This window comes from Amborella trichopoda, chromosome 12 (genome assembly GCF_054954075.1).
Source record: "Amborella trichopoda isolate Santa Cruz 75 chromosome 12, AtrichopodaSantaCruz75HAP2 v2.0, whole genome shotgun sequence".
Classification (NCBI taxonomy): domain Eukaryota; kingdom Viridiplantae; phylum Streptophyta; class Magnoliopsida; order Amborellales; family Amborellaceae; genus Amborella; species Amborella trichopoda.
This window is the reverse complement of record NC_142347.1, coordinates 2,728,342-2,740,871: the sequence shown is the minus strand read 5'-3', so window position 1 is coordinate 2,740,871 and position 12,530 is coordinate 2,728,342. Positions and strand designations below refer to the sequence as shown.

The 12,530-nt window shown below is 33.4% G+C and overlaps 1 protein-coding gene across 1 annotated transcript; it reads right to left on the bottom strand.

The window, feature by feature from the left end:
- Positions 1-7,365: 7,365 nt before the first annotated feature.
- LOC18433727 (WAT1-related protein At5g07050) lies at positions 7,366-12,324 on the bottom strand. The gene is made up of 7 exons (XM_020666633.2): positions 11,781-12,324; positions 11,570-11,632; positions 11,353-11,469; positions 10,114-10,375; positions 8,872-9,027; positions 8,627-8,778; positions 7,366-7,572 (listed from the first exon to the last, which is right to left on the bottom strand). Exons 1-7 carry the CDS (start codon positions 11,951-11,953, stop codon positions 7,386-7,388), a joined length of 1,110 nt encoding a protein of 369 aa, XP_020522292.2. The 5' UTR covers positions 11,954-12,324; the 3' UTR covers positions 7,366-7,385.
- Positions 12,325-12,530: the final 206 nt, after the last annotated feature.

The following is a 12,530-nucleotide window of genomic DNA, read 5'->3' as shown; positions in this document are numbered from 1 at the left end:
TTCCATTCCCACATTGCTTCAAAAAAACATTACCGATCTTAGTGCAGATTTAGCCTTTGAACACCAAAATCACCTCACATGGGCGTAAACGGCCCTGGTATGTCCATAGGGTGTCCTCATAGTGATCTTCAATAGATCCCATACACTGCCATCAAAATTTAATTTTGTGTTATGAAAGGGAAATTTTCTTACTAAACATTGTGTGGCATGGTGATTTCGTCTGACATATTTAAAACACACACACTTTCTCTCTCAATCAAAGAAAGCTGAAAGTTAGAAAAGAAATTCATCTTTTTGAGCATTCATAAAAAAAAGAAAAAAAAAAAAAGAAAGAGAAAAAAAAAAAATTTGCAATGTTGTAGTATAAAGGTAAGTCACTTTTCTCTTCGCTCCTCCCCGCCCCACCTCTTTTTGTATTTTTTTTTCAATCATTCAAGATTTTTGAAACAAAAAAGCTTTATATGTGACCTACCTACAAATAAAGTATATATGATTATGTTCTCAACCGTCAGATCTAAGTTGATAGTTGGGATGGTTCGAGACACAATGTCGACTTTTGATTATCATATCTTGATATTAACGTTCAGAGTATTTTATTATTAAACTTTATTTTATACATCATTTTGTAGCAAAGTTTGGGGCATGCATACATATGATAGAGGCACACATGGTAAAAATAATTAAAAAAATATTTCATTTGATAAAAAATAACAGACTACCCCTAAATTTCACTCAAAACCATTTTGTACAAAAAAAAAACAAAAATCAAATATTATTTGATATAACAGTGTGATATAAACAATCCTAAACATCTATTCATATCGAAATGCTGAGATGTGGGGGTGGGTCACATAAAAGGGTGCGATTTGTATAGAGCCTAGGCTCTAAACAATCAAGTTAGAGCCCACCTTCAAATAGTACCAAGAAATGTGGTTTTATTATTGAAAATCTATGTGATAGCTTTAAAATATATTTTTATATTTAATTATAAAGTTTAAAGCTTCAAAAATATTGTAGATCAACAGATTTATGAAAACTTGAAATTCTTAAAAATTGACGGTCCAAAAATGTGTTACAAAATACACTATTTTCAAAACTTGAAATCCATTTTTTCTCACGTCCATGTATCTTGATGTCGAGATGGTTGATTTGAAGATATTTGAGCATCAAAACATCCTCTTCTAATGAAAATTTTGAGGTAGGCACAAATTTGATTGTTTAGGGCCTCGGCTCTATGTAAACTTTCATAAAAAGAAAGGAGAGATACTCATCGCTAGAGGATGATAACGAGGTGCGTATTTGTCTTCGTTGGCAAGGAAGAGGTTAACCAGCTATCCTTTTCTTTTTTATTAGCCCTTCAGGATAGCCGTCCAATTTGGATATCCTCAAATTTGAAACATCCATTCAAATAGCAACAAAAGAAGGGTCTCATGCCTAGCTATAGGCAAAATTTGCATGTATATGTTTTGATTGAATGGATATATGTAAGTATTATTTTTGTTTTTGGTAATCTAGTGGGGAAGACATGTCCGTACACGTTTTTTCAAATAATTTAAGAGTAAGTTTTTTTGTATTATTGGGGTGGTATTAGTGAAAATGGAAACCACAATGTGGTAACTATAGTGTGGGGGTGATACCACCACGATCCCAGCCCCATGGACACACCCACACGTGCTTAAGTAAACTTTGGACGAAGAAGGAAACTTGGACATGATGTTTACTCCTTAAAGAATTACATCAGGTTTTTAATGTCTCTATACATTTAAGTTGTAGCCTTATTTATAGAAATAACGTTGCGATGTTCTATAATATCCATTTTAATTAGATGATGTAGATTTAACATATCTTTCAGGATACTGCAAAAAAAATGATACATCTTTTAAGATAATGCTAACTCGACAAGTAAAGTTGTATCAAACTTTTATCCAACTCTTTTGTTTAATGAAAATGAATTTGCATTTTCTATATTAAAACATAAATAACTATTTCAAAATTTCACCAATTATGTTTGAATTATTTTATAGTCTGGGGTAATGTTGAATTTTTACCATTTACGCCTAAGACTACTTGTAGAAAAATAACTTTCATATTCAAATCTCTTGTAGAAGAGCCTAGACCTCTTACCCCAATTTTGTACGACTGCAACAAATCCAAAAGAGTCTATTAAAGCCTTTTAGTCCTGAAATTACAAGAAGAAATCAAGTGTTTGCCATGTCTCTAAGAATCAAAGCAATGGTTAAGGAGGGATTAAAACAAGAATTCTAGCCTTTCTTTTCATGAAATTACTATGAGGATCAAGAACCCTTTAAATATTTATATAATAAATAGCTCATATTTAATATATGGGAAAAGTTTATTTAAGGTTGCAACCTTAAAATGTAGAATCACAGATGCACCTCAAAAATATATCGAAAATGTTTTTTTAATGTTGAAAAAACACTCTAGTCAACCATCTCGATATCGAGATGTATGAATATGAAAAAAAAAAGTTTTTGAGTCCCAGAAATAGTGCATCTTACAACAAATATCTAGACTGTCCGTTTTCAAGATTTTCATATATTTATAGATCTACTTGATTTTAACCATTTTTGAAATTTAAAATTTTCTAATTAGGTATGAAACTAGATTTTAAGATAATACTAGGAATTTTTTACAACAAAATTACATGTTATGATAAAATTTTAAGGTGTGCTTTAATTGGATTGTTTAAGGTTGCAACCCTATAGAAACTGCACCCTTAATATATATACATATAGTTGCTGCTGTTGCAGACCACGTTAACTTGGTGCAAAATGTTTAAACCTCGCTCTTGTGCTTCACGTTCTTTTTTAATATCTACGTGTTGAGAACTGTTAATATAGAGTCCAAGTGTCAACACATGTAGAAACACAAGGCTACAACAAAAATGCTTTTAGCATTCTCTAGAAGTTTTGATACATTATCCAAGTTTCGACTCTTGTTGACTTGCAATGGAGCATCAAAAAATGTGCTTTATATGCTTTTTCCAATGTCCCCATGTTTGGACGTATGTATCAACCAACGATGCGCTATAAAAAATGTTTATAATATTACCGTGTCCAATAATATCAACAAGGTGTTCAAGTGTTGACATATATTGACATGCGATGTGGTAGAAGAATCAGGTGCCTAAGTAACATAGATGATGAGCCTAATTTTTTCCTTCGTTTCGCAAGATGGGTCAAGCCATCTCCACATATTCTGGCTCAAAATCGTATTTCAATCATTTTTTTCATGTAATTCTTCCCCTATTTGTACATTTGTGTCCCTCTTTATGCTTGTTCATACCCATTCTCTCAGGCTCATTCCACTCGGGAGTATTGTTAAATACAATGTCCATTGGTGTATTGGTTAGATACAGTGTTCGGAAAGCCCGGTTAAAATAAGTTTCTAGAATGTGCCATTTAATAGCTTTCTTAGAATGTGCCATTTAATAGCTTTCTTAATGTGCCATTGAATAGTTTCCTTATATTTTTGGTAGCAATTTAATGGCACATTTTTAGATAATTTTCTTATATTTAATTGCAATTCTTAAATTTTTAACCGTAAATTTTATCTAATGGTACTTTCTATTTTTCAAGAAAGCTATTTAATGTGTCATTGATTAGCTTTTTTATATTTTAATAGAGATATGACAGTTTCTTTTAGAAAACTTCACCTGAAGTATAATTTTTACAATTTACTCCTATAAAAGAAAAAAAAAACCACTGTTAGGACCCTTTCTCTTTAATAAACAAAAAAGTATGGGGCAAAACCGATATCTTTTGCCCCCATCGTGGACCAACCGGTTCATTAACTGAATCGGACTGGAGAACAAACCAATTCACCGGTCGAAACTCTCAGCACAGTCCGATTTGCTTTAGAGGTTTATTTTTGGGTTCACTTTCAAATTTGGGTGAGGTTTACATAAGGTGCCCTCCTCGTATTGCAGAAGTAAGGTGCGCTTTTAAGTTTTGTTTAGAGGTATAATTTTGATGTTGGGAACCTTATGATAACTTGAGAATTGCTACCTATCTTTATTTATAAAATTTTAAATTTTAAAAATAGTACGGATTGAGCAGATATATAAACATTTTAAAATCTTGAAAAGAGACAGTATAGATAATTCATTATAAGATGTATTATTCTTTTGATTTGAAATTCTTTTTTTTTTTTTTTTCATACCCATACATTTAGAGGTGGAGATGACCAATTAAAGGGTTTTTCAATACTGAAAAGCTCTCTTCTAGAAGATTTTTGAGTTACAATTACTTCAATAGCATAAGTAAACCTTTTCCTTCAAATTTAGTCAAGGATTCTATGAGGTGGCCGGTTCATCTATTTATATGAGTCCTCCCTCCAAAATTCATCTCCAAGATGGACTTTGATCCAATTTCAGTTTGACAATGTACACTATCGTGAACCAAAATATAAAATAAAAAATAAAAATAAAAATAATAATTTTGATGTACTTTTTAGATTGTTGATTTGTGGGCTTTGATAGGATCACCGTCATTTTACATCCATCTCTAAGATGGATGTTGGGTGAGTTAGGGGATGCACATGTAGAGTTGCCACGATCCACGCTAAACTTTTCCTTCAAATTATAGTGAGGTACCTCTTAAAAAGAATTAAAAATAGGGTACGGTTTGTATAGAGCCTAGGCTTTAAACAATCAAATTAGAGCCTACCTTCAAATAGTATCGAGAAATATGGTTTCAATACTGAAAATCTTTTTGATAGCCTTAAAATATCCTTTTATCTTTATTTATAAAGTTTAGAGCTTAAAAAATAGTGTAGATCGAGAGATCTATGAAAACTTGAAAATCTTGAAAATTGACGGTCCGTAAGTGCATTACAAAATACACTATTTCCAAAACTTGAAATCTATTTTTTTCTCATGTCCATGCATCTTGATGTCGAGATGATGAATTTGAGGATATTTAAGCATCAAAATAATCTCTTCTAGTGAAATTTTTGAGGTGGGCTCGAATTTGATTGTTTAGAGCCTCAGCTCTATATAAACGTTTCCCTTAAAAATATGCACCATGCGTTTGAGTTAGAAACTTGAACAAGAAGGGCATTTTAGTAATTTAATTTTTCTAAACAAGATGGGTATTCAAGTTCTTTATTTGGAACCTCTTAAATAGGTTAAATTATTGAAATATCCCTCCTTAATTGGGACATAAATTGGGGTAATTATGAAAAATATTATTTATGAGGTACTTGAGTGGAATAAAATTTTTAAAATAAACCCTACTAGGATGTTTTGGCATGTTCATGATTTTATAGGGATTTTATTTTTCATTTGTTCAAGTACCTCATTAAAAAATGTCTCGAAAAGTTCCCAAAAAAAGGTCAACCAAATGAATCGAGTACCCTTGCTTCTTTAGGGTGCGCTAAATTAACGAAATGCCTCTGTTTGTTTAAGGTTCCCAATTTTAAATTAAAGAACTTGAGCATTTCTGATTTTTTTTTTCCCCTAACGACGTACTTTATTTAAATGAAAATTTAATATCTAATAATCTCAATAAGAATCTCTTAACCCCTTTTTGTAAGAGGTTGTCATAAGTTAAATGATATTATCCCATGATGGTTTCCCCTTTTGTCTTTTCTTTGTATAGCTCAACAAGGGAATATTGTTGCTCTAATTTTAGAAAACCTAATGGTGGTTTTCTAGCATTTTTAAGGGGGTATTTACAGGTTTGGCTTAGGGTCAGATGGATATTTTTACGGCTAATTCTAGAGTTCCAATCCAAGTAGGATAGGGGTATTTTAGTTATTTTTTGGTCCCGTCCAAGAACTGACATATTGAGTTTATCCAAGGCTTTCTAGAAGGAACATATCGCATGACCATTAGGCTGTGTGAGGCACGACGACTTGTGCAGCCTGGGCACGACCTGCGGAGGCTCACGCCTAGGGACTGTTTGATCATTTTGTGCAAACAATCTTTTCTAAGCCCTAACGGTGAGATATAGTTTGATGATTATTGGATTGTTGGAAAGCTCTTGGAGTCTACTATAACTTGATAGGTGTCGACTGGTTTTGGCACAATTTTAATAGCTCTAGGTCCATTATGATTTACTAGACTTAATGTGGTCTTTAAGACTTCAAATCTAGGGTTTTTAAAAATTCCTTTGGCCAAAGTTTGTAAGGGGGTGTCTATGTAAATATAACATCATATTGTGGGTCCATAGAGTAGATTTCATCTCCTTTGTAAACCACCTAGTCAAGGCCTTTTGGGTCGTTAAAATTTTCAAGCATACTTGACTCACCTCGTTATTATTATCACAATAGAATAATCTTAATCTCTTAAACCCTTGGATCCAATCCTCCATCAAAAAGATGATCTGGCGTTTATGTTGGAGAATAAATTGTTTAAAGCTCCAAATTGCTCTTTCCTACTGGGATCAATATTATATATTATTTGAGAGTTCTAGGGTCAAATTGTGGGAATTACAAGGCTGTGAAGTTAGTGTAAGTTGTTAAGAAAATAAGGATAACAATGAAAAAGGATCTTATTATTTTCAAGGCACGTCCAAGTGCCGTCTCTGAGTATGATGTTTGAGATGGTTTGTCCACAAATTCTTGTTTCTCTCCTCCCTAAATGTCAATGTGCGACTGAAAATCCACTTTTTTCTCCCCCTAAATTTTAGAGTGTAAACTAATAAGATTAAATTCTATTTATTACAAAAGGAAGATATTTTGATAGGACTGCAACCCTATCAAAGTAAGCAAAGCCTCACCTCGAAACTCATCGAAAATTCCAATTTTGGAGTAAAAAAACCTTCAAATGAATCATATCAGCCTTCACTATTATGGTTGTGAAAAAAAAAAAAGAAAAATATTTCAAGCTCTAAAAATAACATATATTATAACACACCATCTAGAGCATCCATTTCTCCCTACAAATTAGCGTTTGCAGATCTACGAGATTTGTACCACTTTTTGAGCTTCAAATTTTATAGTTTGTGTTGGAAATTTATTTTAGAGCCATCATGAAGATTTTCAATGTCCAAAATACTTTCCGAACAAGGATTCGAGGTGACGCTTTATTTTGTTTTCATAAAGCCTAGGCATCAGAGAAACCACATCCATTTACAAACTTAAAACTTTTGAACTCGTATTGTTTTAAAATAGCTAAAATTATATTCCTGTACAAAAATACTAGCACTATCAAGAGCAAAAAGAACAAAAGAAGGAAATCCTTTCATTTCATATGGTACTTCTGGCATGATTTAAATCATCATGAAATCAGATGTCAAAGTTATTCTTGTATGACTTGTTTTTCTATAATTACTGATGTGAAGCTTTTTTCTTTGATATGTTAATGGTGGGTGGGAATTACTGAGACCAAACTTCTTCATGTTTTGATTGTCCTTCTATGGCTATGGTTGAACCATGCCTTTAGCATTATTTTCTTCTGCCTTGTTTTCAACTCTAATCTTGACATTGGTGTTATTTTCTTTAACTGGGCAATCAGGTAGTGTCTCATTTGCTTTCACCTTGTAGTCCTTTGCTTTGGCCCACAACACAAAGTAGAGTCCAAAAATAACCATAGCTGCTCCTAATATACTGCATAGTGGTAAACACAAAGGTCAGCTTAGATAATGCTATCAAAAGTATAACCAAGCATGAGTTGTTGTATAGGTGATCTTGGGGTTTCTAATTTAGATTATTTTGTTTTTTTAGGAAATGATATTTACTTTTAATGGAGTAAAACAAGAATTTCAATAATTCAAAGTTTTGGTTTTAGTGTAAAGAAACTCATTAATATGTTTGATGAAAATGAATTTAGAAATTTAATTTTTAAGAAAAAATTTGCCCAAACAAACTATGCACTTATGCTATGGAAGGTACAGTTTAGTTATAAATGTATTTCTATGTTCATTATACTTATCTAATGGAAAATAAATGAGATACAACTTGAGCTTTCTTAGTTAACTTATATGCATTAACATCACATACTATTTGGTGGATTATTTATTTTAACAAGTGCTATCGTAATCAAACCGGTAACGGGATTGGTTACTATTTTGGTCAAGTCAAAATCGGCTCGATCCTTGTCGAACTAAAGGACTTTTATGTACTTTCTTTGCAATTGATAACATTGCTTTAAACCTAAAGGCGAATTTGTTAATTGATGAATTCATGTACTTTCTTTATAATGATAAATGGTAATTGAAGGTATCAATATGGAATTAAGCTAGTCCACAAAGGAGTTCTATTTTAGGGGTTCTTAGTTACAACCAGGGTTTTAAAGAAAATCTTGATTTGCATCCGAATTGCGTGATCTGGATGGGGTAGAGTAATGAAACATGTGATGGTCTACAAAGAGATCATTTATCTTTTGTACAAGGAGGTTACAATCATTCTCACTCATTAGACGTCAAATTGGATGGCTTGGGGTGAGTCACGAAGTTTGAAAACTTTTTATTTTTTTTAGAACTTTATGACTATTTAATGACACTCTTACAACCACCCATTTTGAAATTTAAAAAACACAAATAATTGTAACCTCCATGTACAAAAGAGATAATGATATCTTTGTAGATACCGAAAATGACATATACCATTTGGGATTTCTAACACCGGAAGACAACACCAGAACAATCCAAGTGAAACCCACCTTCCCACATGAGTGTCTACGTGAAGGAGTAGGGGCTCTAGAATGGCCACTACCACCGTGCTAACAGGATTGAATGCCGCTGCAAAAACGGGGCCTTTCTCTCTGATGCACCAAGTTTGAACCAAGTTTCCTATTGCAGTGCATGCTACTCCCTGCGCGCATGTAACAAAAAATCTGGAGAAATTTAGTGACATTAAAGGCAACCATTTGTAGGAGGAAGAAGTGGGAAGTAGATTGATTATTACAGAGTAGGCGTAGGCAAAGAGGCTCAAGTTCCATCCCAATCTCCAATCTTTGGGGTTGTCCATGAATAATGTAATTACAGAGCATTGGATTGTACCCATGAAGCACATCAATGCGGTGAGCGATATGTTTGCAGGATAATCTTTGAAAGCAGCTGCCTGTAATAATCAATGAAGAGAAATTAAAAGAATAAATATACATTCATACAAGCTAAAGAGAGCTGCTAAAAAAAAGGACGCATAATAATGAAATGCCACAATCAGTGTTTTTTGGATCGGGTTCGGATCCACCAAGATTTGATTGAGATCTAAAAAGTCTATATCGGATCCAGATCCAATCAGATCTAGAAAATTCGGATCTGGATCAGTTCCAATTTTATGTATTATAAAATTAAAATATAATTATAAAAATTAAAATAATTATATATATAATTTCATAAATGTATAAATTAATATATATATATATATATATATATATATATATATATATATATATATATATATATATATATATATATATATATATATATATATATATATATATATATATATATATATATATATATATATATATATATATATATATGAATTTAACAATCGGGCTAGATCTGGATTGGATGCATCTATAACTAGATCCGACCCAAATTACTATTTGGATCTAGATTTTGGATCCAGATCCATATCTTATATCCATACCCGAATCTGTAGAGGATCCAAAATTTGGATTTCGGATCCAGATTGGGTAAATTCTTAGCCCTAACCCACGTGGCCCTACCCAAAAGAAAATTCAAGTAGCACAAAAGAAATTGCATACAATACATGGACATAGAAATAAAAAAAATCGGGTTAGATCCAGATCGGATCCATCTATACCTAAATCCAACCCAAATTAGTATTTGGATCTAGATTTTGGATCCAAATCCAATCTTTGATGCATACCCGAATTCAGATAGGATCCAAATTTGAGTTTCGGATCCAAATTGAGTAAATTCTTAACCCTAGCCACAAGAAAAGTTGAGTGGCACAAAAAAAATTGCATAGAATACGTAGACAAAGAAATGAATGTGAAATTATCTATTACTAAAACATGCACATAAATATGGGAATGGGGCTGGGGTCGTACCCCATACCTCAGTTGTAGGGGCCTGTATTCCCCACTTAATTAACCCCCACCCAAAAAAATAAAATAAAATAAAATACCCATGCACAAAATAAAGAAAATGAGATGATAGCAGTATGCATCACCTGATACATTATCCATGCCGACCAACTTGTAATGCTTACTGTACACAGAATTGAACCCAAAATCCAATTAGTTTGTGAGGGAACAGATGATGAATGGGGTGTACCCAAAAGCTTGAGAATGGCTTTTGGTGTTTTCAAGTATGTGGAGGTGTGAAGGGCATAACCCTTGTATAATGTGATCACCATGGCACCTCCTACACAGAGAAAAATGCCTACAACCTTTGCTTGCCCCGTCCTCTTCTTTAATTGCAGCTTCTCCATTCTAGAGAGAGAGAGAGAATGAGAGCGGAATTATTGAATTACATAAGGATCCGGTTTCTATGCGGCCAAGCTTGCATATATAGAAGTGCCGGCCTCTTAATAAATCAGTTTTTCAGATGGATTTTAAGACTTAATTTTTAAGGATATGTAATCTCTAACATGGAGATTATGAATATGAAAAAATCAATAAGTTTTAAAACTAGAAATAATAATTCTACTAAAAAACATTTGGACCGTTAGTTTCCATTGTTTTTAGAAAGAACACCTACTTGCATCCATCTTTAAGATGAATGCTTTACACTTTCTGGACTGCATATGTAGAAATACGGTCCAGCCCGCTGAAACAATTTTCCATTACGTAATGAACATAATTCCAAACGAAGAATGTAATGTTCTCTCTATTTGACATCCTCATGTTCATATTTTTAGCAAAAGAGGGAACCAAAGGATTGAACCTATAGGCTTTGAAACAACATACAACTTGTTGGACTAGATCAAGGAAGGAAAATATTCCTAGTTTTCGCCAAATGCGAAAACTGGGGCATAGTGGCCGCATTTTGCTCATAAGTGGGATTTTGTTCCTTAAGGTGCCAAGCAAGTAGTGACTTACCAAGCAGGCATGCATAAGTTTGTGGCACACTTTCTACTGAGGGTGCAGTTTGTATAAGGCTGAAGCCCTAAACAATCAAAACAAGGCGCACCTTCAAATAGTATCGAAAGATATTGTTTTAATATTAAAAATCTTTTTGATGGACTGAAAATTTATTGTAAGATCTTATTATAAAATCCAAAGCTTCAAACACTGTCTCGATCAATTAGATCCATGAATATTTAAAAGTCTTGAAAATTGATGGTCTAAATAATGCATTACATGATGTACGATTTTCAGGACTTGAAATCCATTTCTTTTTAAGTCTATGTATCTCAAGGTCGAGATGATCGGGTTTTAAGAGCGCGGGAGAAACTAGTTAGTTTTACCTGAAAATAATGGCAAGGACAGAGATAATCACAGGGATGAGATTGGAGAGTGTGGCATAAAATGTAGAGGAAGTGTAATCAAGTCCACTGATGTAACTTATTGGCGTGATAGTGTTTCTGCAATCAATTTCAAAGTAGAATCAATCCAACATTTTAAATAAGTAATACCCACATATAACATTTAGCAAAATAATAAGACAGAGAGCAAAGCTCTCACCCTAATAGTCCAAGCAAGAAGATCTGCAATGTTTGTTTTAATCCTAGTGGAGGACGTTTTTCCCTGCAATAAACATGTTACTTAACCTTCATAATAGAGAGAATGCTAATCGCACACACGAGCGCACACAGACACACAGAGAGAGAGAATGATAACTGTACACACATGCGTAGACACACACAGAGAGCAAAAGAGAGAGAGTTTGGGGTACTTCTCATAAAAATAGGCAATTGGGGCAAGAGTCATCGTGGCCATTGCAGCACGATAAGTAACAAAAGCGTAAGCATTCATCCCTCGAGCGAGTGCGGCCTTGGTGATGAGGAACATACCAGCAAAGGAAACGCGCACGATGACCTGCGAGACAGCAGGGCCATAGATTGCCATCTCTCTCTATCTCCACTCCAACCCTAAGGTGTAAAACCAATCTAAGAAACTGGGTTGTCTAAGGCTACTACCCCTTATGCAATTTTAACAAGATGCTTCTTAAAAAATGTAGTGGACCCTGTTTCAAAGGGTAGTGCACCTTTTGGTTAAACGGAGGGAAATGGAGATGAAAATACATAATAAAAGTAGAAATTTATAAGGAAATTTAGATAGTTCATTTTACTCGAGCATAAACAAAAGTGTCAAGAAAAAGCATTAGATGAAAAGGAAGCCCAAGATTGCCTTGGGACATTAAAGAGTATCTTCTGTATCTCCCCCACCATACAAAACAGAAGAAAACTGAGAGACCTTTGACTCAGACCTTTTACTTTAAAGCCGAAATTTCAGTAAAAACATATATTTAAGATTTTGGTTGGGTTCGAAAAATACAGTGCCTGTAGTTTTACGCTTTGAAGGTATATGGCAAATCAACAAGTCACACGTGTTGTATGCTTTTGAAATCACATGCCTTCAACATATGAAACTTTGGAATATGCTTGTATTTGGTTGGGTTTGCAAAATGTAGTGCATGTAGTTT

Excerpts from the sequence above, each read along its gene's own strand:
- LOC18433727 (XM_020666633.2), bottom strand. The coding sequence starts at position 11,953 with ATGGCAATCTATGGCCCTGCTGTCTCGCAGGTCATCGTGCGCGTTTCC. Across the intron at positions 10,376-11,352 it reads GTCCTTGCCATTATTTTCAG|AATGGAGAAGCTGCAATTAA; the intron begins GTAAAACTAACT and ends CTCTCTCTCTAG. Across the intron at positions 8,779-8,871 it reads TCTTTGCCTACGCCTACTCT|GGAGTAGCATGCACTGCAAT; the intron begins GTAATAATCAAT and ends ACATGCGCGCAG.